The following is a 27,592-nucleotide window of genomic DNA, read 5'->3' on the forward strand; positions in this document are numbered from 1 at the left end:
TTCCCGCCCCACCCACACAGGGAGTGCATAGCGCTTCCTAGCAGACGTCACGCTGGGCGGGCGTTAATTGGCCCGCCCATGTAAAATGGTGGCGCACCCCCGATCGGAGGCGCGCCTCCAAGAGCCTGCTCTCAAATATTCCCCCCGTCGGGGTAAAATTCTGCCCAAAGTTCCTCTCCAAACCAACATGACCCTAACTTGAATTATATCTCTGTTCATTCATCAACACTGGGTAATCTTTGAATTCACTTAACACCATTATGGAAGCACCAGCAATACAAGGACTGCAGTGGTTCAAGAGGATGCCCATCACCACATTCCCAAGGTGGCTAAGGATAGGTGATTCATACAGCCTTGCTACCGTCACCCACATCCCTCAAGAAAGAAAAACCTAAGAAAAGTTAACAACATTTTAGTTGAACCTTGATTATCTGGTGGAAGGACTCCCCGCGAGTATTGGAATATGCCAGATAATTGAGAGCCCCAAAGTTAAATTACTGATATCAAGGAATATGTCTCCCTCCAGTTCACTCAATTCAGTTGTCTCCAGTAGCATTCCTCTCAGCTGTTTTACTGGCAAGACCAGCTGGTGCTGGAACAAAACAATGGAGATGAGCGAAAGGTAAAAAAAGATAACTTCCTGTTATTCACAAAAATTCTCACAGTTAATTGAGAAAATGAAAAATAAGAGCACAAATGATTGGGGTTTCACTGCATTGTACAAAGTGCACACAGAAAGTATTATAAATATTGTTTTATCTGTTATAAAATCAGCTTCTTAAAAACAAATAAGCAACTGAGAAAAATCATAGCTTTGTTATCCTGATCTATAGTGTGCGATGTCTGATCAGACACCAAATTCTGAGAATATGCTTTACGTATCATCTTATGGGCCAGGATCTTCCTTGCCCGCCGGTGTCGGGCATGTCTGGAGGCGTAATCGGGCAATCTGGCGCGATCAGTTTCACAACAGCGTGTTTCCTGCCATTGGACATCGGGAACCTCATTGTAATACATCTGCATATTATTATTAGGTCTGCCCACCGGAATCATCCCCCTGCCGTTGGATCGTCTGCCCATATCGGTGGGAAAGTATGTTGACGTGTTTCACTGCAGCATATAAAAGGCGTGAACTTGGCAGGCTTTAAGGGGAACTCGGAGTTAAGTGCACAGTAATGTTGCGTAGCGCTAACCAGGGTGGCCTGTTGGACTTCAAGCTTGAGGCGCATTGGTGGGGGTAGAGGGCAAGGGCTGCCCTGCGGTTGAATGATCGCTTCTCGGCCTTTTGGCTAAGATCAAGTGTTGCAGGGGCGACACCATGGTCCTGCCAAGGCAAGGTCGGGATGGAAGGGCGATAACCAATCGCAATCCAAATCCATACCGTGGGTTACCTATCACCGTCCGAGTCACGGTGAACCACAGCGAAGGAGGATCACCTATGGATCGGGGCTTCTTCACCAGGAGGATCCTGTTGAAGGCTTGCGGCTTCCAAGCTACGGAGATCTTCACCCTGCATGACTCCCGCAAAGGTGGTTATTTTGACGTGACGTTCAAGCGGGTGGCAGACTGCGTCAGGCTCCTGAGGGTGTTCGATGAGAAGAGAGACCTGCCGGAGATGAAGATCCTGACGGCGGAGCCGCACTTTTCTCTGCCGTTGCAACGGGAACGTGAGGTGATGGTGCATGTGTACAACCCCTTCGTCCCTGTCGCCGACGTGGTCACCTTCCTCACCAGGTACTTCGATAAGGTGGGGAGCGGCACCGAGATTCGAGACGACTTGGGGATCTGGACAGGCAAACGCCTGTTTAAGGTCACGCTAAAGACCGATGGTAAGGGAGCCATTTTCCACCCTCCCTCCAGTTCCGCTATCGGGGGAAACCGGGGCTACCTGGTCTACGCTGGGCAACCCAAGCATTGTCGCTCATGCGGCAAGGCTGGTCATGTGGCGGCCAACTGCAGCGCCTCCCTCTGCAAGATCTGCAAACAGGAAGGGCACCAGACAAAAGACTGCAAACAGGCCAAGTGCTGCAACCTGTGTGGCGAGGCAAGTCACCTCTACAGGACCTGCCCCAAACGCTGCCGTACTTACGCACAGGCAGCCAAAGCCGACCAGGGGGAAGCAGAAGAAAGGTTCCGTGTCACTCCAACCACCAAGGCCCCCAGGGAGCTCAACGGGACAAAGGAGGACACAGAGAGAGACAAGGTGGAGAAAGAGATTGAGGCAACAGAGAGCCAATCAACAGCACTACCCCCTGAACCTCCCAGTCCTCAGGACAGCGAATCAATGGAGGAGGAGGCAGCAGTGGAAAAGCAGCAGGGGGAGTGGCGGACGGTGAAGAACAAGAAAAGTAAGAGGGAGCGAAGAAGAAGCAAAGGCGTTTCCCAGAGAAGCGGCAAGAGGCGTCTCCCATCCGACACGGATGACAAGGGCAGCAGCTCTTCGGATGATGAAGTGCCAGAGCGGCACCGACAGAAGAGGCGGCAAAGCTCCAGGGCGTTGGAGGACGAGACACCCGAGCTCCAGAAAATTGGAGACAACAAGGAGACCAGCGCACCCCAACTTTGCCTGCAACCTGAGGAGGCCAGTGCACCACAGCCCCTGGAATCTGGGAGCAGTGAGGCAATCATCGCACCCCAGCTCCAGGAAGCCGGGAACAGCAACACCCCAGAGGGGGTGAGTTTTGGAGAAGCTTCTCCAGCAAAGGTCATCTCAAAACCCACTCTCTACGTGAACCTCCAGATGCCACCGGAGCAGAACACGGCCAAGGAGATCTACCTCAGCCCATCCAAAGTGAAGGAATTTGAGCTCACTACGGGTATGAAGGAGCAGACTAAAGGTCTGGGACTCTCAGAGACAGTGGGTTTGGTAGGAGAATAAATGCTTTAAAATGGGTTTAAAGATTGTATCCATAAATGTGCGTAGCATTAAATCTACTACGCGATGTGTTGCGACCTTGGACTACCTAGCCAAGGTCAAAGCTGACCTGTTGTTTCTGCAGGAGTGTGCGATACCGCACCTCAGCTCCTACAGGCAATGGTCACAATGGTGGTCCCACGGGCCATCGATCTGGTCGGGCGGAAACGACTCTCGTTCCTCCGGCCTGGGTATTCTGCTGCGGGGAGGCAACTTCACCGTCTCCGAGGTCAAGGAGGTGGTGGGCGGGCGACTCCTCGTAGCAGACGTAATGTACAAGAACGCTCCACTCCGGTTAATTAACGTGTATGGCCCGGCACAAGGGGCTGAGCGGCTGGAGGTTTTTCAGCAGCTCCCACTGCTGCTGGCGACCTCCAGGCCGGTCATTCTGGGCGGGGACTTCAACTGCATCATCGATGCGGCTGGACGATCCGGCAGGGCCGGAAGCAGATTGGACGTTACGTCCAGATCCCTGATGGAAACAGTTAAGGATGCCAAGCTGCACGACGTCTTCAGCAACCCTGCAGACGGAGCGCAGCGTAGATACACCTGGTCGCGGCCAGACGGGTCCATTCGTTCCAGGATAGACTTCCTGTTTGTGTCCTGTGCATTCACAGTCAGATCCACCGAGGTCAAGCCGGTGTTCTTCTCTGACCACTGCCTCCTACTGGCGGACTGCCACTTGGAGAAGGACCTGAGGGTGGGCAGGGGGGCATGGAAGCTAAATGTGCAACTGCTGACCCCAGAGAACATTGAGGAGCTCAAGAGGGATTACAAAGGTTGGAGAACCGTGAAACCCCTCTTTGAATCCCTGACACACTGGTGGGAAGTGATCAAGGGAAGCATCAAGAGGTTTTTCATCCTCAAAGGCACCCAGAAAGCTAGAAAGGAACAGAGGGAAATGTCCCGACTCCAGAAAAAGATGCAGAATCTGCTCCGGCTGCAGTCGATGGGGGTCGATGTCAAGGAGGAGCTCCAAGAGGTGAAGGGCCAGCAAGCCTCGCACTTTGCCTCGGAGGCCTCCAAGATCATCTTCCGTTCCAGGGTCCGCTCCGTGGAGCAGGATGAGACGTGCTCACGTTTCTTCTTCCAAAAGGTACACAGAGAGCGCTCTGTGATCAGCAGCCTGAAGGAAGAAGACGGCTCAGTAAAGTCATCACGGTCCGACATTCTGAGGATCAGCAAATCCTTTTATGCCGGACTGTATGACGTGAAGCCCACGGACAGCACGGCCTCCCAGTCCTTCCTGTCCTCTATCACGGAGGTCTTAGACCACAGTACGCGGGAGAGCCTGGACAAACCGCTAACTCCTGACGAACTGACTAAGGCCCTCGAGTCCTTCGAGAAGAGTAAAACCCCCGGAAGCGACGGCTTGCCGGCGGAGTTGTATTCGGCTCTGTGGGACTTGATCGGCCCAGACCTGCTAGGGGTGTACGAGAGTATGCTCCTGGCCGGTAGTATGTCAGAATCCATGAGGAAAGGCATCATCACCCTCATCTACAAGCACAAGGGGGAAAGGGAGGAAATTAGAAATTGGCGACCCATTTCACTGTTGAATATGGACTATAAGATTCTGTCCAAGGTCATCGCCAATCGGGTCAAATCCGCTCTGGAATTGGTGATTCACCCTGACCAGACCTGCTCTGTGCCAGGCAGGAAGATCTCTGACAGCCTGGCGCTGCTCAGGGATACGATTGCCTATGTACAGGACAGGGGTGTGGATACCTGCCTCATCAGCTTGGATCAGGAGAAGGCCTTTGACAGAATATCGCACACCTACATGGGGGATGTGCTCTCCAAAATGGGCTTTGGGGAGGGAATTCGAAATTGGATCCAACTGCTCTACACTAACATCAGTAGCGCAGTCTCAATCAATGGGTGGGAAACAGATAGCTTTCCGATTAAATCTGGAGTCAGGCAGGGCTGTCCTCTCTCGCCTGTCCTTTTCGTGTGCTGCATAGAACCCTTTGCCGAGTCCATCAGGAAGGATCCGGGCATAAGAGGAGTGACGATCCCAGGCAGTGGAGGCACTCAGGTAAAAGCCTCCCTGTACATGGACGACGTCGCCGTCTTCTGCTCGGATCCGCTGTCGGTGCGCAGACTGATGCACATCTGCGACCAGTTCGAACTGGCCTCGGGAGCCAAGGTAAATCGTGGGAAGAGCGAGGCCATGTTCTTTGGGAACTGGGCTGACCGATCCTTTGTCCCCTTCACTGTCAGGGCTGACGGCCTGAAGGTGCTGGGGATATGGTTCGGAGGGACCGGGGCATGCGTTAGAAACTGGAAGGAGCGAGTGGCTATGGTGAAAAGGAAACTGGGCATGTGGGAGCGACGCTCCCTCTCCATTGCGGGTAAGAACCTGGTCATCAGGTGTGAGGTTCTCTCGCTGTTGCTGTACGTGGCGCAGGTCTGGCCCATTCCAGACTCCTGCGCGACGGCGATCACTCGAGCCATCTTCCGCTTTATCTGGAGGTCGAAAATGGATCGTGTCCGCAGGGACGCGATGTACAAGCCTCTAGATAAAGGGGGAAAAAACGTGCCCAACATCGCCCTCATACTGATGGCCACCTTTGTGTGCGGCTGCATCAAGCGGTGCGTAGACCCTCAGTACGCAAACACCAAGTGTCACTACGTGCTGAGATTCTACCTGTCCCCGGTGTTGCGAAGGATGGGTCTGGCCACGCTGCCGCGGAACGCTCCAAGTAGTTGGACCGTGCCGTACCACCTGTCCCTGGTGGAAAAATTTATGCAGAAAAACACCTTTGACCACAAGTCCATCAGGCAGTGGTCAGCACGTAACGTCCTAGAGGCCCTGAGGGAAAAGGAGAGGGTGGACCCTGTGGGATGGTTCCCCGAGCAGACTGTCAAAGTCATTTGGCAGAATGCCTTATCGCCAGAACTTTCCAACAAGCACCAAGACGTAGCTTGGCTGGTGGTGAGAAAGGCCCTCCCCGTCAGATCCTTCCTACACGCCAGGAGGCTCACCCCCTCTGCACGTTGCCCTCGAGGTGGCTGTGGTGGGGAAGAGACCGTTGTTCACCTCCTTGTGGATTGTGCCTTTGCAAAGAAAGTCTGGAGAGAGATGCAGTGGTTGCTGTCGAGGTTCATCCCGAGCAGTTCTGTGACACAGGACTCTGTGCTCTACGGGCTGTTCCCAGGGACACACACCGAGACAAACATCAACTGCAGCTGGAGGATCATCAACTCGGTGAAAGACGCGCTTTGGTCTGCCCGAAACTTGTTGGTCTTCCAGCGCAAAGAGTTGTCCCCGACCGATTGTTGCGGACTGGCACAATCCAAAGTCCAGGACTACGTGCTGAGGGACGCACTAAAGCTTGGGGCAGCTGCCGCAAAGGCGCAATGGGGAAGGGTCGCTGTCTAAGACCTTTCTACCACAGCGCACCGAGAGACTGGGAACTGTTTAGAGCCCTTCGGGCTGTACAGATCAAAATGAAAGGCTTTAAATGATTGTAATATTGTTTGTACTGATGCACCTGGTGATACATTTTGTAAAAGTTTAACCTGGATTGTACCCTTGTAATGTTGTTTTTGAAATGGTTTTGAATGTGATTGAAGATATTTTATGAATAAAGTATATTTTTACAAAAAAAAAAAGGTTGAATGTAGCACACAAGCATTCTGAGTGGGAGTAGAGTGGGTGAGGGAAGCAGCTATGCATTAGGTTCACATTATATAAAGTGACCATTCCTCCGCAACTGTGACAGTTCAAGCGCAGCCATTGACATGTTTGGAGTCAGGCTTTTAGCTTATCTGCCCACTCAAGCAATACAGAAGCATCAAAGTGCCACTAAATGCTCCAGAGTTTTTCACCCCATGAGCACAGACTGCAAAATAATGAATGTTCTAGTGGACTGCAGAACAGTTGGACAACTGCGCACATTTGCAAAGCTGGCCATGGAGCAGTCACTGGTGGAGGCGCTCACAGCCCCTTGTAATGTTAGCACCCTGGTTTGGACCAGTTTCCCTGATGGTTCAAGCTAACAGTGCTACCTTGCAGCGCAGGTCAGGAGAATACCTGTACCTGAGCTGAGAGCACAGAATGCAGTTCAATGAGCAAAGCTGCCACCAATCGGTGGGGTGGAGTGAGGCGCAGGTGGATGGGGTTTCACTAATCGTGGGCCATCCAAGTGGTGGCCAGCACTCTACGTGATGCATTAAGGTGCCTTTACACTTAACCAAGACAGGACACCTATTCTAACTCATGTGCTTCTCTCTTTCATCCTGCAGGAGGAGTACATCAGGATCATGAGCCTGATGAACTAGCTATATGCCTCGTGGTGTATAGAGAGCGAGGACGACGGAGGACAGAGCGACTCAGGCGGCTGGCTGCGCAGAGGGAGGAGCAGCACCCTCAGGAAGGGGGGGCTGGGGCTCCCGCACACACCGCCAAAGAGCCACAGCGAGCCATTGCTGCTTGGTGATTAGCGACACCCAGGGTCTACAGATGCTGCCTTTCCTTCCTGCAGATGACCGAGAACCAGTGTTACTGAAGACCGCGCATGTCTAGGGAACTGGTCGGTCATATCTGCTACCTGCTGCAGGATTTAGTGCCACTGGGACACAGAGGGCATCCACTGCCAGTGGCCATGAAAGTGACAGCAGTGCTCAATTTCTACACTAGTGACTTCTTTCATGGATCCATAGGTGACCTCTGTGGGATACCACAAGCCTCCACCCACAAATGCATCCATGAGGACACAGATCCCATCTTCGCAAAGGCACACAACTTTGTGCATTTCGCCTGGGGCCAGGACAGACAGGATGCAAAAGCGATTGGATTTGCCCAGATCTCGGGTATCCCACAGGCGTAGGGTCCCATCAACTGAACTCACGTAATGTTCAGGTCTCTGTCACAATACACGGTCAACTGCAAGGGATTTCATTCACTGTATGTGCAGCTGGTGTGCAACCACTGGAATCGCATCCAGCAGGTCTGCTCACGGGTTCCAGGGATTGTGCATGACTAGTCGGTCATAGATCCCTGAAGTATTCCAGGGTCCACAGAAGCTGCACGGACAGCTCCTCGGGCACAAGGGCTACCCACAGAGGACATGGCTGATGACACCCATGCGGCGGCCTCATACTGCAGCAGAGCGAAGGCATAATGAGGCTCATGCTGCAGCTCGCAATTTGGTGGAGCAGATCGTCGGGATGCTGAAAATGAGGTTCTGGTGCTTGGACGGGTCTGGTGAAGCCCTGTAATATTGACCACAGAGGGTGTCACGCATCATCATTGCCTGCTTTACAACCTGGCGCCACAACAGGGAAAGGAGCTGACTGAGGAGGAGATGGGGTAGCTGGAGTTCTCCTCGGATGAGGAGGACGCCGACAGGGATGAGGGTGAGGAGGTCCTCGATGGTGGCTGTGATGGGGATGAGGCCCTCACACTAGCTAGATGAGGAAGGCGCACTCGGGAGACCCTCATAGCTGAGAGGTTCATGGAAGATGATGATGACATGCTGTGAGGATCCTCACATTGCATCTGTGAATATTTGACTCCAGTCTGGCTTATGGCAGTATGGATACCCTCTGCGATAATGCTCCTGTCATGGAGATGCAGTGGAGGCCCTAATAGTCGCTCAGTTGCAGGAGGATGATGAAGACATGTAGTGAGGACACTCCATAGATCTTCACATAACCTCTGAGAATGTGTGACTCCTGTCTGGCCGAGGGCAGCTCACTTGTACTCCATGATCAGGGTCATATCATAGACACGCAGCCATGAAACTTTAGAAGCACCTGATCCTTTGTCCGCTTTCAGCACCTGAGCCCTTCAGGTGCACAGTGTCATTGGTCACAGATGCTGAAGAGATGGGGGCCAGCCCTACCTTAAAGTTGCTGAGAGAGAATAATGGAACTCTGTGGCGCCTGCCCCCACTATATTCTGGCAGCAATGACGAGCACCGTCGAGGCACAGGCGTCAGTAATGTGTCCAGGGAGTGTGAGGCTGGACCATCACTTTGGTCTGAAGGCCACACAAAGCACAGTGAAGAGGCTCTGGACCGAGACACCCGTCTTTATCTTGTGCAGAAAGGTTTCACATCTGACTAAAATGAACACTGCTCATCAGAACAGGGAGCCCTAGGCAGGGAGACATTCTTGGGAGTATGTACAAGTGATTAACACCCATGCCCAGGCTGTGCAACTGCATCTGCTTAACTTTCCTAACCCTGCCGCTACATCTTGGTGCACCCCAGACATCCACAGTGGAGGTGGAGGCAGCCTGCTGACTGCTATGCCCTGTCTGTGATGACCTTGGTGGGCGTCCTCTGGAGGGCCGACTCCTGGAGGGCCCCAGCCTGCTTTCGGGTACCTGCTGTGTGGCAGTGTCACCCTCCTTGGCCTGTGGAGCTGGGGTTGCTGAGGTCACAGGAAAAGGGGGTTCAGATGGGCTGGACACTCCCGGAATCACCTGAATGGATGGCCCCAGGGGGAAACCTGCTAATCCTCCTCCCTATGGGTGCCCAAGGGCCCCACGCTGACTCCGTGAGCGGGAGGGGTATCTGGAGTGAAATCGAGCTGCCCAGCACCCCTCTCGCAGACACATAGTTGAAGGCCAACTATAGCACCAGCGATGAAGTTGAGCTCGTGCAGCAATACAGGAGTGACGTCCTGAAACAAGGTCTCCATGGCGGCCGCCATCCTACCAGTGTTGACTTCGGTGCATTGGCATGTAGGTGCTATCACTTCAGCCTGAAGAGGGACAGACTCCTCCATCGTGCCTTGCAGTCTGAGGAGTGCAGCAGACATCCCTTCCTGGTGTTCCCGAGCTTGCCTTTGCAGCTCCAGCATCTGTGACATGACCGCGTCCAAAGGCTTGTCATCTGACTCGGACTCAGCAATATTCTGGCCGCCAGGAGTCCTCTGAGTGCCAGACACCTGGGAAGTCCCTGCCGCCACCTGCTGTGGATCAGACAGTGCAATGTGCTCACCAGATTGTGATCCCGAGGCTATTCTAAAGCTAGGCCCCATCGAGGTGTGTGTCTCTGCGCTGGTGGTGGGTGTGGGTGAGTGCTGTGATGGGACTTCAAGGAGGGTGCCTCCAGGTACCTCTTCAGAGGCTTCTTTGGAGCTTGATTGGAGGCCCTGGGTCATGGACTCTGTCAGCTGTTTCCCAGGTGTGCCTGCGGAAGCAAGGGGAGATACATTGTGCATAGCAGAGACCTGTGAAACAGGACACATCACTCACAGAATGGTTGTCTGATGGATGTTGCACTGCTGGATCCTCACTTAGTAGAGCTCGGCTGACCTCACCGTCAGCACAGGACCAGTCCAGATCATCGCCGGCCAGCTGGATGGCTCTGTTTTCAAAGTTTGTAAGGACTTTGATTTCATCAGTCCTCCACCGGTCAGGGACCTCTCCCTCTTGTTGTGTGCCAACTTGTCCTGAATGAATAGAGATGGAGAGAGTGTAAGCAGGATGCCTGGCAGGCCAGATGATAAATATACCTGGCATGTGTGGGTGGTGAGTGGTCCCATGGACAGGATGAGGACAATGAAGGTGTGTATGACAGAGTGAACGATGCTGCTCCTTAAACAGGCAGTGAGTGAGATCCCTGTGAAAATGTGATAGGTTTGTGAGTGTGTGAGTTGAGAGTGTGAGAAAAGTGACTTACCCTGTGGATCGGAGGAGACCATTCATCCTCTTGCAACACTGGTTGGCTATCCTCTTTTGAAAAGCATTGGTACTGACCACAGCTGCCACTGCCTCCCAAGCTTGTTTGCTCACGCCACTACCCATCCTGCGGCCAGAGCGGGGGTAGAGGACATCGCGGCGGGCCTCCACGGCATCCAAAAGACACTCCAATAGTGCGTTGCTAAACCTGGGGGTTGCAGTCTTTTTGCCTTTCGTGTACATCTTCTTTGCAGCAGTCAGGGGCTGGAAACACTGAGATGTATGTGCGCGACTAGAATTTAAATATGGCACCCGGCGTGATGAAGCGGCGAGGTGATGGGGTGGTGGGTAAATGATAGCCCGCTCACCATGGAAGCAACGTGTTTCCCGGAAATGCATAAGTAATGCAGCAGGTTTGGGATAATACGGCGTGAAAACCCGCCATCATGGCAGCCAGGTAAAACATCATTTTACCCGCCTGCTACCGCACTTCGTGCAAATCTGGGGCGATTCCACCCATTGTTTAATTTGCAAATTATAGATTTTTGAAACATCTTTTTGATGTTACAATCAATGCAATATTCCTATTCAAATGCTATTTCTTTTTAAAAACAAAATGGAAATGACAAGCTTTAAGGAGGTATAATTCCTGAAGGAGGAAATCACTGGAGTAAATCAAAAAGCATTGAGATATTCTAAACATGTAAACTGAAGCGTGGCATCACCTTAATTACAAGCTAAACAAATAGCATGGAGGTTGCTGTTATGAATGGTGGAACAACTGAACCAGCTCTCAGGTAAAACACATCCTTCAAATAAAACAAAAGCAAAATATATCAGATGCTGGAAATCAAAAATTAGAACAGATAATGCTGGAACTGCATAGCAGACCAGGCAGCGTCTGTGGAGAGAGAAACAGAGTTGACATCAGAACTGGAAGAATTTAGAGATGCATCAATTATTAACCAAGTTCAGAGGCATGGAAAGAAGGGAATTATGAGGAGAAAGAACAAAAGGGAAGGTTTATGGATAGGCAGAAGGCAGGGGTGATTAAATAACAAAAGGAATATTGGTGCAAGGCAAATCGGGGTAGGAATGTGACAAGTACAGAAGCAAAAGATGGATCTAGAGGAGCTGTAAATGGCACCAGCAGAACCACTACTAGCACCCCTCTTCCTCCCTTCCTTCAATCACTTCCTTTGCATTTGTTTAAAACCTCCTCCATCTCTAACTTCTTTCATTTCTGATGAAAGGTCATTGACCTGAAACATTAGCTTTATTTTTTTCTCTCCAGGGATATACATAATCTGCTTTGAATTTCCAGCACTTTCTGTTTCTTTTTATTTCCTTTAAGTACAAACAGAGTTCAATGAACTATGTGAAAGACCTAAAACCATTTGGCCCCGATTGAGGAAATCAGAAATAAGAAAAATAAACTATTTTAAAATACATCAAATGGCAAGGCAATTTCACATCTAAAAATGAATTGGAAAAAATATTATTACAGACAATGAGAATGTAATTGTCAAACGCTTTGCAGATCTGGGTTCAGGTCCCTCCCAGAAAGAGAGTATAAGGGTTGTCAAATGGGTTCAACAGTTAGTTCAGACAACAGAAAAAGCTTTCAATTTTGTCTCATTTATAAAAGAAAAAGTAAAGTTAACCAAACATGGCTGAATCAGAATTTGTCCAAATATATATGAAATCTAAATGGTCCCAGTTAAAAGCTTCTTACTCAGTGAAATGACTTGTTGCAATAATTCAACAGACAAGAAGCCTGATTTTCATTTCTCATTGCTCTCACTCTCACTCCTATCCCTAGAAGCACAGCAAGAAATGTTCCTGCCCTCAAATAAACATTCTGAAGAGATATACAATTAAAATAAATGTTTATACCAACCAGGGCAGAGTGCAATGTTGCAGAGCTTGGTTTGGAGCTCTGGGCCCTGACACGCTTTCCCTCCATGTTGTGGAGCAACGCACATCCGAGATCTGGTTCTCGATCCTCTCCCACAGGTAACTGAGCACAAACTCCATGGCGACCATTCCTCCCACAGACCATGTACTACAACACAGTGTAAATCACATGAGGGATCTGTCACCACAGATTGCTAAAATAACAAATACAACTCTTTCTTCCTGAAGATGACAGACCTACTACAGTATAAAATATGAAAACCTGCCTCTTTGGTGATGTTTTCTTACTGAAATAGATAACTGTTAGCATATCTGAGGATATTTTTGGGACATTGTTGTTCTCTTAACATTATCAAATTAAAATTCAAAACTTCTTACTGATAATTTGACAGAAAGTATCTCACCTAAAATTTCAATTTTGGTGTAATTTCAGTGCTTGCAGCAGAGAGTCATGCTCAAACAGAACTAATGCTCCAGCCTGCACTCTTTCAAGCACCTTACATGGATCCTGGAATACTGAATTTACTCTACTAAATTCATATTTAAGGAGTACCAGTATCAATCAATGAATCTTTTCAAAACTGTAATTACTTTCAACCTTCCCAGAGCAATTTAACACCTCTGATACAATGCTTAAAAAAAAGGACGAAAAGGTTTTGAAAGTTGCAGAGACGATTTTAAGGAGCCTGTGTTTGTCAAACTTAAAATAACGGAGTGAAATAAACACTGCTGTTATTTCTACACCATACAATGTTTGCACAAGTGTTCCAATGCCAGATGCCAAGACTTTAGTTGTGCCATGATTTGGAGGCAACAAGGGGAGGCCATGTGTTTCCCCTCAGGGAGAGATGAAGCAGACAACATTGCATGAACCATTGTCCTTCCCAAGGCATCGTTGTGGCACATTCCCTGATTAAGTTACAGAGGAACAAAGAGTTTCAAATACTGCTTCTCCCTATCCCCTGGTGGAACACAGTAGATGGTCTGGGAAAATGTGAGGAAAGGGAAGGAAAGAAATAATCAGCTAAAAGATTTAAAATGACAGGCTCTGGATATGCTGCCTGGATCAAGCGACTTTATGGCAAAATCCTATTACGTTCCTCCTTCCATAACATAACCAGGAAAGTTCTTTTGAGGCAATTTATCACTAGGCCCTTAGCCTGATTTGATTACTCTTTTCATTGTATTAACTTATATTTAGGCTACATTCCTGATTGTAAATGCATTTCAAATTCTGTTACATAAACAAAATTATCAGACACCTATTTGTGTTCCTGAGCAAGTAGTTTGTGCTCAGTACAACATGGTGAGAGGAGATTGTGCAACGTATTACAGGAGTGTTTAGTTTGTTCAATATTTTGAATGGCAAAGGGCCAGGAAGAGTTAATGGAAATCTTAGAAAAACATGATCGCATAAGCATTTTTAAAAATCATAACAAATATGTGTGCACATGCTCAAGTTTAGGCATTGGAACCTGTATTGCTTTTCGACCTTGGAAATGGTTGTGTGCAAAAATGAAGCACACCTCTAGCATGGCAAGCTGGCATGATAGGAAGTTGGTAACATGTAGGTTGAACAGGTTACAGATACAAAGAGTATGATTGCGAGATGAAGATCTTAGAAACATAAGCAAGTGTAATCACTACCAAACTGTATGTGAACATGCAAAATAGTTTGAAAGTTTTAAAAGTGAGGGTAGTGGAGACACATGAGCAAAATAAGAGGAAAAGAGAGAATAATTTTTCAAGCCTACAGAATCATGGGACTCAACTTTCACACTGAATTTGCACAATCTTCAATGTGTGCAATGGAAAGTGCCCAGCCTATCTGAGTGAAATATATTTTAAGTAACATCTGAACAAAAAAACAAATACCAAATCCTTATTCGGGAACAGTATGCAACCAGGCTATGCACAACAACTACTGGGGAAATACTGTACACTACACCCAGGTGCTGTATCTAAGGCCTATTGAACTTTACCCCTTCATTTAATTTTTGTTAATTTATTCCCCAAAAACTCTGCCTTTCAGTGCACCCTTATTTACATTCTGGACACTTTGGTCTTGCAGTTTCCTTTTGGTTTCAGCATATTATATAGCTCTATAATTTTTTTTTAAAATGAATTAATGATAGGCAACGTCCATACATTATTAGAGCTCACCCAGACTCAATTTCTTCTTTAAAATTAAATATCATGCATGCTAATTAACTTGTGGTGAGGTGTCATGATGTGTGATAGCACCAGTTACTTTTGACTTAAAGCTGTCATAAACTTCCACACAAATCCCAAAACAAATCAAAAACAATTCCAACAGGAACTAAAGTATCTTCTTCATCGGAGGAACAATTCTTCAAAAACAGTAAGAGCTATAATCCAGGAGAGGCAAGGTCCTCGGGTGCTTCAAAACAAAATTGGTCAAAAATATCGTCCTCTGCAGCTACCAAATTTAGCCAATGGATCTGTGTTTCACGCAGCTTTGTAAACTAGGATCTAAGAGATGCTCAGAAAGTAGTTGAAGAATGAATGGAATGTCTCTAGGTCTATTTCCAGCTAGATGGTAGCAGCAAAGAATGTATTTCCAATCACAAACAAGAAACTTAAACAAAGCCAATTACTTTATTTTGAGGGGAGAGCTGACTGAGGTTGATTGAGTAAACAGACTAAAAGGTATGGCAGAATGGCAGTAAGTAAACAGTGGAAAATATGTAAAGAAACAATTCAAAATGTTCATCAAAAAATAAATGTCATTGAAAATCTAAGGGCAGAATTTTGCCCTTGGCATGCAGGATCGGTGGGGGCGGGTGGGGGCAGTCGGGAAGACGACCACTGCTCACGATCAGCAGCGCTCTGCGATTTTACGTGGGCAGTCCAATTAAGGACCACCCAGTGTGATATGCAGCCTGGGAATGAGCATGAAGGGGCAGGCGGGGGCAGGGGCATGATGTCCACCGGGTCCAATGGCGGCCTGGTGATGGATTCAAATGCGGCCTCGGCAGCCCCTCTAAGGCTGCCACCGAAGGACACAGATGTCCTGTAAATGGAGACCATAGCGGGTGGACATGGCAGGTGGGAGGGCAGGCCAGCGGGGCAGTCGGCCCCGCATTTCTCGGATGAGTGCCTCACAGCCCTCCTTGAGAAGGTGACAGCGAGGAGAGGAACCCGTGTCCCCCGGGATGGGAGGAGGAGGCCCCCCCACCTCACCAAAAAGGCCTGAGAGTAGGTGGCATCCAGGGTCAGCAGCCATGACGTTGTGAGGCGCACATGGGTGCAGTGCCGGAAGTACTTCAACGATCTCCTGCGATCAGGAGGGGTGAGTACCATGTTGGCATAGGTCACTTTGCAAAACAGTTAAGAGCTGCCCATCGCCCCCGTGGACCTCAGAGCGGTTAGAGTGTGAGTGGCAAATGTCAATGAGGCAGCATCTGGGCAAGGGGGTGAGTCCTGGCTGCTTGGACTGAGTGCCTTGAGGTTCCAGGGTCACGAATCAGCTGAGGCCTGCCAGGTTGCAATGGCGCTGCAGGTAGAGAGTGAACTAATCAATGCTCCTCTGCCCTTTCAGGAGAAAATATCCCATAACAATGCTGAGAGGACGTGGACTGGCAGGGGGCTCCCACACCTCCTCATCCTCAGGTGATACGAGCAGGAGGCCCTGGAGCTGGAGAGGCGCCATGCACCTCGGTCAAGCAGCTGCAGTGAGGTTGGGATGTCAGAGGAAGGTAAAGAGTTCAGTGCACTGAGGTGAGAATGTAGGTTATTGCAACCATTCCAGTGTAGTCTTTATACTGATGTGAGCCTCGAACCTAGAATCCCCATTGATAATCGAAAGACGAGGGCACCATGATGCATATCTGTGTCTCATCAGGATGCCAAGCATGCACAGTGACAGTTTCATAACTTAATCTAATGGCATGTCCTTCTTCTCCCTTTTAGGCTCACCAGCAGCCATTCGTTATGAGGAGCCTGAAGGCCATCCCTGACCCCTGAGGACCACCATGCTCACCACACACCTGCACCACACCCTCTGTGTCAAGCAGGCACCAGCGCAGATACCAGCACCTCGGTAGGCATAACATTGCCGTGTAGTCTATCAGTGCATGTTGGTAAGGGCACTTCACACTTGCTTGAGGTGCAGGCGGTGGCAGAGTGTGCTCAGGGCGCCGGCAGTCAGAGGACTGCTGGAGGCCAGGACGATGCTCAGTCGATGATGAGCCTCTGGAGTCGTCCATGAGGCAGCAGATGCTGGATGTCCACCAGGGTGTGCGGGAGGGTCTGGCGGAGATACATGAGGGAATGCATTTCATGGTCTCCGTTGTGAAGGAGTCTCTGCGGAGCATAAGTACTGCATTGACCCTCATGGCCGAGCGCAATGCCTCCTCCATGGAAAGAGTGACAACTCTCATGGAGATGCTCCTCCAGGGCATCAATCAGGGGCTCCTGGAGATGCCCTTGCACTTGTAAGCCCTCACACCGGCAATGACCCCGCTGATCAGTGTCAGTGTGGGAGGTGGATTGGGCACCCAGTATCCTAGCTAGGTGACTGTCCATCAATGATGAGCAGGGAGGTCCAAAGCAACCTGACGGTGGCGCACGAGCTGCCTGTCATCTCTGCAGTCTCCTCTCAGGGTGCTCTGGATGACGGCAGCAGCTCCTCCACCAGTGACCGTGGCATCTGATGAGGCTGCGGTGACTGAGCAGATGCCAGCCGTGGCACTGGCCACTTCCTCCCAGGTGGGGCCTGCACAGGTTCCAGGGCCAGAGGGCACCCGCCAAAGTCATCAAGGCTAACAAGACAGCAAAGTGAACAGGCTGTCTCTAATGCTGGTGCCAGCGAGGGGGGAATATCTAGACCTGTAAGCGAAAACTTAAAGCACTTTAAGCACAAGACGGCCTTATCATGGGTGACATTTGGTTCTCCCATTTTTCTTTCCTTTTTTTAATTGTGTGATGGAAAACACTGGTTAATGTTAATTTCTGCAATGTTTCACATTCACAAGTAAATGAGATGTTATTTTGTGCAACTGGCCTCTGTATGATTCATTTGTTCTGTAGGTGCATGGTAGGTGATGTTATGATGTAACATGTGTCTCCTGAAACTTTATTGCAATGGCACATAGTGTATGTTGTTGACCAAGGAACTGGTCCTATCAAGGATCAAATATGGAGCCTGCAGCCCTGGCATGAGGTGGTGGTTCTTATTTAGTAGTTTAGCTGAAGGAGCGCTGGATCAAAGCGTCCTAGGTGTCCCTACCTATTCTGGAGGTTGCCCAGGTCAGTGCCTATGCACTCAGCGTTCTCCTCATCGTGCTCATCCTCAGACTCACTACAGACTCACTCATCATCTATTGACTGTGCAGCTGCGTCAAGGTCTCCACTACGTCACCCCTTGCCAGTGCCAGATTGTGGAGAGGGCAGCATGCAACCACTATCAGTGACGCACGATCTAGGGGGTATTGCAGTGCGCCGCCTGAACGGTCCAGGCATTGGAAGCACATCTTGAGAAGACCTATGGTGCTCTCTACCATCGCCCTTGTGAAGGCATGGTTCCTGTTGTACCGCTGCTCGGCCTCCATTCTTGGATGGCGGAGAGATGTCATGAGCCACCTTTTGAGGGGATAGCCCTTGTCACCCAGCAGCCATCCATCCAGTTGGGCTGGAGCACTGAAGAGCCTCAGCACCTGGGAGTGCCTCAGGATGTAAGTGTCATGGGAGCTGCCACACACTTGCAGGATCTGCATCTTGTGATCACATGCTATCTGCATGTTCATGGAATGAAATCCCTTCCTGTTGACGAAGGCTTCGGGCTCACCCGCTAGCGCCTTGATGGCCACATGTGTACAGTCTATTGCACCCTGGATGCAGGGGAACCCAGCAATCACTGCAAAGCCTCTGGCTCGCTCTGCCTGGCTGGCCTGGTCCGTACGGTAATGAATGAAGGTCAATGCACACCTGAACAGAACATCTGTCACCAGTTTGACGCAACTGTGGGCAGCTGATTGGGACACTCCACGAAGATCCCCCACTGGGAACTTGGGGTGTCCACCCACACAGCTGGAGCTGATCTCAAGGCCGATCCTCTGACAGATGGAGGTCACTGTCTCCATTGAGAGATGGAGCCTCCATCGGTATTGCACCTCAGACATATTGGGGTAGCTGCAAACTAAAAACCCTGTAAACCCTGGCAGCAGGATATTGGCGTCTTCTGTGGCCCCTTCTGCCTCGGACTTCCTGTTGGTCCTGCGCCCCTTGTGCCTGCGCCTCTCATCCCACAGGTCGCTCCCCTGGAAGCTGAATTGGGACACCTGGCCTCCTCCCCTTTCAGGCCCTCTCTTCCTCCTCAGAGGAGGTGCCTCCAGTGGAGACCACAATCCCCATTACCAGGGTAAGGGAAGGCTGACTTATACCTGGAAGGCCCCACGCGGTGTGAATCTTCTGGGAGTCTAGAAAACAACACTGAATACTGAATTGAAGCCTTTAAATTCTTTGAATGCAGCTCTGAAGCAAAACGAAGCTGTCCTGTTCACAGAAGCAGCCAGCAGCAAGTGATATCCTGCACTCCTCACTAATCACTTTGACAAGGCCACTGCCCCCTCTTATCCTACCCGTGGATGAGGTTTTGCAAATTGTAGCCTGCCTGTCTGCCCATTTTGCCTATGCAACGGCCTAAAAATCACATGGTCTACGTAAAGTCGGAGACATTTGATGTCTCAAGGGCCTTAACTGACCATTTAATTAATGGCGGACATACCTCTGTCTCCATCTCGTGCCTGCCTAGTGAAATATCGCAAGAGTGCATGTTGACATCAGCACGCTCGGCCAAAGTCAATGCGCTTTATTTAACGCTCGAGTGGGTGTGGCGCACGTCTGCCTGCTGAACTAAAAATTCTGCCCTAAAACTCAACAAGAAAAATACATCTGTGCCTTACTAAGGAGGTTAAAGATAATATTAGACTAAAAGAAGGGCTTTAAAATGTTGCAAAAAGTATGGTAAGTTTGAGGATTGGGAGTGTTTTAGAAACCAGCAAAAAACCACAAAAATTTGATGAAAAGGGAAAAAATAGAATGAGAGTAAACTAGCCAGGAATATAGAAACAAATTGTAAGAGCTTCTTCCAAGTCTGTTAAAAAGAGAAGAGTAGCTAAAGTAAGCATTGGTTCCTTACAGGCAGATACAGGAGAAATTATTATGAGAAATGAGAAATGGCAGAGACATTGAACAAATATTTTGTGCTTGTCTTCATAGTAGAGGACACACTTACATACCAGAAAAAGAAGGTAATCTAGGGGCTCAAAAGAGTAAGGAAATTAGAGTAATTAATATCAGCAGAGAAAAGGTACTAGAGAAACTTAAGGGACTAAAATCCAACAAATCTCTGGGACCTGATGATCTACAGTCTGGAATTCTAAAAGAGAGTGGAGATAGTGGATGCACTGGTAATGATTTTCCCAGTTCCCTAGATTTTAGAAAGGTCCCAATGGATTGGAAGTTAGCAAAATTAAATCACTATTCAAAAAAAGAGAGAGAAAACAGGAAACTTACGGACCAGTTAGCCTGACATCAGTTGTCGGGACAGTGCTGGAATCTACTATTAAGGAAGTCTTAACCATGCACTTAGATAATCATAGCATGATTGGACAAAATCAGCATGGTTTTACTAGAGGGAAAATAAAAGCAAAATACTGTTGATGCTGCAGATCTGAAATAAAACCTGAAAGTGCTAGAAAAACTCAACCAGTCTGGCAGCATCCGTGGTGAAAGAAACAGAGTTACCATACGATGAAGGGGAATCAGTAGATGTAGTATACCAGGATTTCCAAAAGGCATTTATTTGATAAGATACATCACAAAAGGTTAATACACAAGATAAGGGCTCATTAAGTTGGGGTAATGTATTAGCATGGTTAGAGGTTTGGTTAATGGACAGGAAGCTAAGAATACATGTACATACGGACATATGAATTAGGAATAGGCCATTTGGATCCTCAAACCTGCTCCGCCATTCATAAGATCATGAGCTGAATTAGATTCTTCATTGACAAGGGAGTCAAAAGGAATAGGAGCTCAGCTCCACTTTCCTTATTATCCCCAGTACCCTTTGGATCCCTTATCAACCAAAAATCTATCTAATTCAGCCTTAATAATATTCAATGGCTCTGCCTCCACCGATCTCTGGGGAAAAGAGTATCACAGACTCATGACCCTTTGAGAGAAAAAAATTCTCCTCATCCCCATCTTAAATGGGAGACCCTTTATTTTAAACTCTGTCCCCTTGATCTAGTCTCTCCAACAAGAGGAAATATCCTTTCAGCATCCAAAAAAAAAATCAGCCCCGCCCAGGGAAGAGCAGGGATAAACGGGGCATTTTCAAGTTGGCAGGCTGTAACTAGTGGATTGCAGCAAGGATCAAGGCCTCAGCTATTTACAATCTATATTAATGACTCAGACAAAGATACAAGTAATGTATCTAAGTTTTCTGCTAATACAAAGCTAGATGGCAATGCAAGCTGTGAGGAGGACTCAAAAAGGCTGACAAGAGATAGAGACAGGTTAAGTGAGTGGCAACAAGGTGGCAGATGTAGCATAATGTGGGGAGATATGAGGTTATTCACTTTGGTCAGAAGAGTAGAAAAGCAGAATAATTTAATAATACTTATAAATATTGATGTTTAGCAGGACTTGGGTGCATTCGTAAAAGGAACACAGAAAATTAGCATGCAGGTACTGCAAACAATTAGGAAGGCAAATGGCATGTTGACCTTTATCACAAGGGGATTGGAAAAAAAGAATGAAGAAGTCTTGCTGCAATGTATAGGGCTTTGGTGAGACCACACCTGGAATAGTGTGCGCTGTTTTAGTCTCCATATTTAACGAAGGATATGCTTGCATTGGGGGCAGTACATCAAAACTTCACTAGATTGATCCCCGGGGTGTGTGGGCTAACCTGTGATGAGAGATTGAGCAAATTGTGTCTATACTCTCTGGAGTTTAAGAGAATAAGAGCTGATCTCATTGAAAGGTGCAAGATTCTCAAGAGGCTTGACAGGGTAGACACTGTAAAACTGTTTCCCCTAGCTGGGAAATCTACAATATGGGACACAGTCTCAGGGTAAGGGGTTGATCATTTAGGACTGAGATGAAGAGAAATAGTTTCACTAAAAGGATTGTGAATCTTCGGAATTACTACCTCAGAGGGTTGTGGATACTCCATCATTGAATATATTTAAGGTTGAGATAGACAGCTTTTTGATCTCTCAGGGAACCAAGGGATATATGGAGAGGCAAGAAAGTGGAGGTGAAGCTGAAGATCAGATCTTATTGAATGGCAGAGCAGGCTCAATGGGCCATATGGTCTACTCTTACCCCTATTTCTTATGTTCTTATATCATCAATTATTTTGCTCATCCCTCTGTAAGCATGAATACTGTGGACTTACAGTTTATTTCGGATCAACATAGCTATAGATAAAAAAAGAGGGAATATCAATTTCCTGATTTAAATGAAACTAGACAAGGTGCACACGGAGAAACTCATGATAAATCCTAACAAGTATTCTATCCCTATACCAAATTACATAATGCTGACCTCATCACAAGATAATTATGGATGGGGGAGGCCATTTAGCCCATCTTGGTTCTTTCATCCAGAGATGCTAATAATCTCTCCCCCACAATGCTTCCTAAATTATTCCAGGAATCTGGCACGTGTTGATTTGTCGAAAACCAAACATTAATTCCCCTTTCTGTGAAGTGAAATTTCCTAAAAATATCAGTCCTAAAATGATCTTTTGCTAGTTTGAACCTGTCTCCAATTATACAGCTGCAGTTTAATTTAAAGTAAATATTCCAAGTAAAGTTTTTCTACACCTGTAACAATCTTACATCACTCAATAAGATCAGTCTATAACTAAGATCTGCAACTTACTAACACTACAACTCAAAACTACTGCTAATACGTATGTAGTGTGAGTAACTTTAAATTGTGTGTTGGGGGCTCATGAAAAAGGTTCATTAGCCAATGAACATAAAAGTGTAAAGTGGGACGTGTAAAAGAAAGCTTTAAAAAATGTACTCCATTGATAAATTTCTCCTATATAAAAACAGTCTAGATTGAAAGCTAATAAAAGTGTCAATCATCCAGGCCCTTTGAAATTTCAAAAACAACAAACCACAAGCACTTGAAACCAATTGGGCTATGCAATGATCAGAGTGCCTCAGCTGTCAACCAAACAATATTTACATTGGGGAGCAGGTGTTCTGTTATTCCAATAGATATCTGGGCTCTCAGTTAAGCCTTATTATGTACGCTTAGCAGCTCAGGATCATCCTTGGAAGGCTAGGTAGCCTTGGAGCATGTGGCTGTTCTTTTAGGGGATAAGAACTCTGCCATTGCTCACTGTAAAGCAAGTAGGCATTTCTTGCAGTCTTTTCCAGCATCATGAAAATATTTTATTGCCAATGGAAGTCTTCCAGAGGCAGGAGCAGTACTGCAAACCTCAGTGCCCTCATGGCAGTGTGCCTAGAGCTTTGCAAGGTGCATCAAGGAGGACAATCATCAATCACTGGTTCTTGCATGAACATCTGAAGACTGATCTGAATCCAGATTGCGGCATCCCTCAACAGGCCAGCCCTCATGCAAGAATAATGCTCAGAGCTCATCCTCATACTGAGTCCTCAGTCATGTTCTTTAGAACTCTGCGATCTGTCACTCTCAGTCATGGATGTGAACTTGCAAGACAAGTCACCTCTGTGTGCACAGAGAGAGCTTCAGCAGCACAATCGTCTAATCATTGACAAGCACTCATGACCCAGCTTTCGTCTGGAGCTTCCCAACTTCACGTCCAGCATTGCCTTGGCATCTGGGTGTCAGGTGCCCCAGTGGATCTCAACACAGCATTTAGACATTACTTAGTAACTTCACTGATAATAAAGCGCACACATCAGGTGTACTGAAGCTTCATTCTGATCCTATTTGAGGCCTCCACATTTTTATTCCAGCGGTTTCAGATATACACAAGGAAGCCTGGGACACTGATGGCACTGTCAAGATCAGATAACCATGTTGAGTGCCTTCAGAGAGCCAGCTCAGGGATTCTGTCAAGCCACGCTAGCCAGACCTTCAGTTGCAAACTAGTATCCTCCCATTTAATTGGTCGGCATCTTAAGACTAGGCACATACCTCAAATCTCGCATAGTCATGGCCGTCTGGCAGACAGTTCAAGAGTCGCAAAGTGCTAGCTAGGTCCATAGCTCAGCATCATGCAGGGGGAGAGTGGGAACTGTTATATGGTGATGTCCAGCTGTACCGGCAATCATGATGTCACACCACAGGCCACCATGAGCGGTTAGGGTCCCCTACTATTACTCGAAATGTAACCCACACCCAAGCCTGACAGACATTACATGGAGGGCATTGAAAAATGCACCAAGTTACAATGACTCCAATGTGGGTCACCATTAAAACCTTTAAGATCCACATAGAACAGACTTATTGCAACAGCATCAAGAGAATAAACAAACCTGCAAAATCTATACTCATGAGGCCACATGAAATGTTTTTCTGACACAAGTATAAGGTATGTATGCCCAACCACCATGTTGATAGAGCACCAGACTTTACTTATGTCGCTGCTGTGAACAGAAAAGTGACTCACTGTACTGAAATTGTGCAAAACACTATAGACCTGAGGGACACGATGAGAAATAACTGAGGAGGAGGGGGCATCTGTTACACTTGTATGACCTTTGAGCAATGCATTAGAAAGAACAGCCATTCACTAGATGAGACTTTCAGATAAGCAAAATATATTTACAGATTGCAAGGTATATCCAGTGAGTGAACAACCATGCCACCACTGTACTCTCAGTATTTCTTAATTTTTCTTATCCTACCTCCACATCTAGATGCATCCCCGACATCCGCAGCAGAGGTGGAGGCAGCCAGCTGACTGTTATGCCCGTTCTTTGTAATTTTCTTTGTGGGCATCTTCTGGAAGGCTGAGGCCTAAAGGGCCCCAGCCTGCTTTGGATTTCTTGCTGTGGGACAGGTGCACCCTCCTTGGCCTGAGGAGCTGGAGTTGCTGGGGTCACAGGCAGAGGGGACTTGCAGCAGCTGGACAGCCAGGAGAGTCCTGGGTGGATTGTCCCAGGATGTCTGGCTGACGCTCCTCCTCCCTGTGGATGCTTGAAGGCCCCTCCCTGACTCTTTAAAGACAAAGGGCTCCCGGAGGGAGATCGAGGTGCCCTGTCCCCCTCTCGCATACCCACTGGTAGATCCCATTCATGGATATAGCAATGTTGTGCAGGTCTGAGCGCTTATCTGGCACAAATTGCTGGACCAGGGTCATGGAGGCGGGCGCCACCTTTCTAATTATAAACTCAATGCGCAGGCATGTCGGTGCCATGACATCAGACAGAACGTGGATGGACACCTCCATCCTCTGATCTGTTAATGGCCTCTAATAACTCTGTCTGCTTTATCCTTGGTCTTTGGAGCTCCAACATCTCTCTGAGGGTCGATTCTAGAGTCTCGTCATCGGACTCAGACTCAGCAACAGCCTGGCCTCTAGTACTCCTGCGAGTGTCGGTGACCTTGGCTGTCATTGCTCCTGCCTACCATGAACCCGAATCTGTGCTGCTCTCACCAGATGGTGACGCCAAGCCTGATCTAAAATTAAGTCCCACCTAAGTGTGTGTCTTTGTGGTGGAGGGTGCAGGTGAACACAGTGACGGCCCAACATCTAATGGATCCTCAGGATTCTCATCCGAGGTGGTCTGGGGGCTGCGGCTGATAGGCTGACTGATGGTGTGTCTCCTTTTTTGCTGGTGGCTGCAATAGAGAGAAGATATAATTAGCGATTGGTTGGATAGTCAACTACTTTAAAGGGCACTCAAAGTTTCGGAGGGTGTGCGAAGGCTACTCTATGGAGCCTCACTGCCGCTGCCTGCTGTGAACCCGAATCTGTGCTGCTCTCACCAGGCAGTGACCCCGAGCCTGATCAAAACTAGGTCCCACCAAAGTATGTGTCTCTGCACTGGTGGAGGGTGCAGGCGAACGCAGTGACAGCTCGGCATCTAATGGGTCCTCAGGATTCTCATCCGAGGTGGTCTGGTGGCTGGAGCTGATAGGCTAGCTGGTGGTGTGTCTCCTTTTTTTGCTGATGGTGCAATAGAGAGAAGATATAATTAGCGATTGGCTGCGTAGTCAACTACTTTAAAGGGCACTCAGTTTTGGGCGGTGTGCGAAGGCTACTGGATGGAGCCTCACTAACTTGTTGGGAGACGCCGATCTCGCCTTCAGCACAGGAACGGTCCCTGTCCTTGGCGGCCAGCTCTGCCATCTGCTCTTCATTGGGGTGAGTGCCTTGAGCTCTGCATCCCCCCTTCCTGTCTGGGATCTCACCCTCTTGTTGTGGCCAGTCTTGTCCTGCATAAAGACAGATAGGTGGACTGTGAGTACGACAGATGCCAAAGCATACCTGCCTTCTGTGTGTGCTAAGTGGACCTATGTCAGGGCTGAAGATGAGACTTGTGCAGGATGTGACAAGAGATCAAGATTTCAAAGTATGTGTGAGATAATCAGTGATGATGTCCCTTGGGTTGGTAGTGTGTGAGATCCCAGAGGACTAAACCTATGAATGCCTGATGGCGTACTGAGAGTGAGGAGAAGGTTGACTTATCCTGGCGAAGATCATTCATTTTCTTCCTGCACTGGAGAGCGACTCTCTTCTGAGGTCTGCAGGTGCTGACCGCACTGGTGTTCTCCTCCCAAGCCTTGGTGACTCCCATCACGGGGGTAAAAGACCTCCCACCAATCCTCGAATGCCTGGAGGAGTGTCGCCAAGCACTTGTTGCTGAACTTCAGGGCAGATGGTTTGGTTCTTCTTGGGGTAATTCTGGTGTTTGCCACGACAAGTCCTGGGCTGCAGAGAGTGAATGTGTGCACAGGTGCCATTTAAATATGACACCCGGAAATACGACCCGATTAAATAAAGTGAGGGCGGACAAATCCCAGCTCACCCTGCCACGAGATATGACATGCTGCTCATTTATGGACACATAATGAGGTGAAAAGCGGACAATCTGGCACAGTGATCCGCACCGCTTGCCAGTGGGAACCGCACCAACTTCCCGGCCCACCATTGCACTTAGCCTCTGGAGTGGAAAACTCCATCCATAGTTCCAAGTCAGGATGGTGTGTGACTTGGAGGGGAACTTGCAAGTAGTGGTGTTGCCATGAATCTGCTGCCCTTGTCCGTCTAGGTGGTAGATATTGCAGACTTGGAAGGTGCTGTTGAAGGAGCTTTGGTAAATTGCTCTGCTTGTAGATGGCGAGCACTGCTATCATTGATGAAGGGAATTAATATTTAAGATCATGAGTGGGATGGCAATTGAGCGGGCTGCTTTGTCCTGAATGGTATCAAGCCTCTTCAGTGTTGTTGGAGCTGTATTCATCCAGACAAGTGGAGAGTATTGCATCACACTCCTGGCTTGTGACTTGTAGGTGGTGGGCAGGCTTTGCAGAGTCAGGAAGGGAGTTTTACTCACCACAGAATTCCCAGCCCCTGACCTGCTCTTGTAACCACAGGATTTATATTGTTGGTCCAGTTTAGATTCTGGACAATGGTGACCTCCAGAATGTTGATGGTACGGGATTCAATGCCATTGAAGATCAAGGGGAGATGGTTAGATTCTCTCTTGTTGGAGATGGTCATTGCCTGGCACTTCTGTGGCACCAATTGCTAATTATCAACCCAAGCCTGATGGTGTTCAGTTCTTGCTGCATGCAGGCACAGACTTCTTCAGTGTTTGAGGAGTTGAGAATGGTACTGTGCAATCAACAACGTTCTTTCATGCTTCTGATCTTATGATTAGAGGTTATTGAAGAAGCAGTTGAAGATGGTTCAGCCTAGGACACTGTCCTGGGAATTTTTGCAGCAATATCCTGGGGCTGAGATGATTGCCCTCCAACTAGCAAAACCATCTTCCCTTGTGCTAGGTATGACTCCAACAGGTGGAGAGGTTTGCCACTGTTTCCCATTCAATTTTGCTAGGGCCCCTTGATACTGCGCTCAGATAACTGCTGGCTTAAGGTTAGAGGTAACCTCTTGAGTTCAGCTCTTTTGTTCA

The 27,592-nt window shown here is 48.3% G+C and overlaps 1 protein-coding gene across 1 annotated transcript in view; it reads right to left on the bottom strand.

Annotated features, from left to right (window-relative positions):
- The window catches only part of adgrb2 (adhesion G protein-coupled receptor B2), a 1,091,625-nt gene that overhangs the window by 659,998 nt on the left and 404,035 nt on the right, over nt 1-27,592 (bottom strand). Inside the window, exon 5 of the mRNA XM_078566906.1 lies at nt 12,451-12,615. Coding sequence (XP_078423032.1) covers nt 12,451-12,615 — 165 coding nt within the window. The remainder of the gene's footprint in view (nt 1-12,450; nt 12,616-27,592) is intronic.

Source organism: Cetorhinus maximus, chromosome 21 (genome assembly GCF_964194155.1).
Source record: "Cetorhinus maximus chromosome 21, sCetMax3.hap1.1, whole genome shotgun sequence".
In the NCBI taxonomy this organism is placed as follows: Eukaryota; Metazoa; Chordata; class Chondrichthyes; order Lamniformes; family Cetorhinidae; genus Cetorhinus; species Cetorhinus maximus.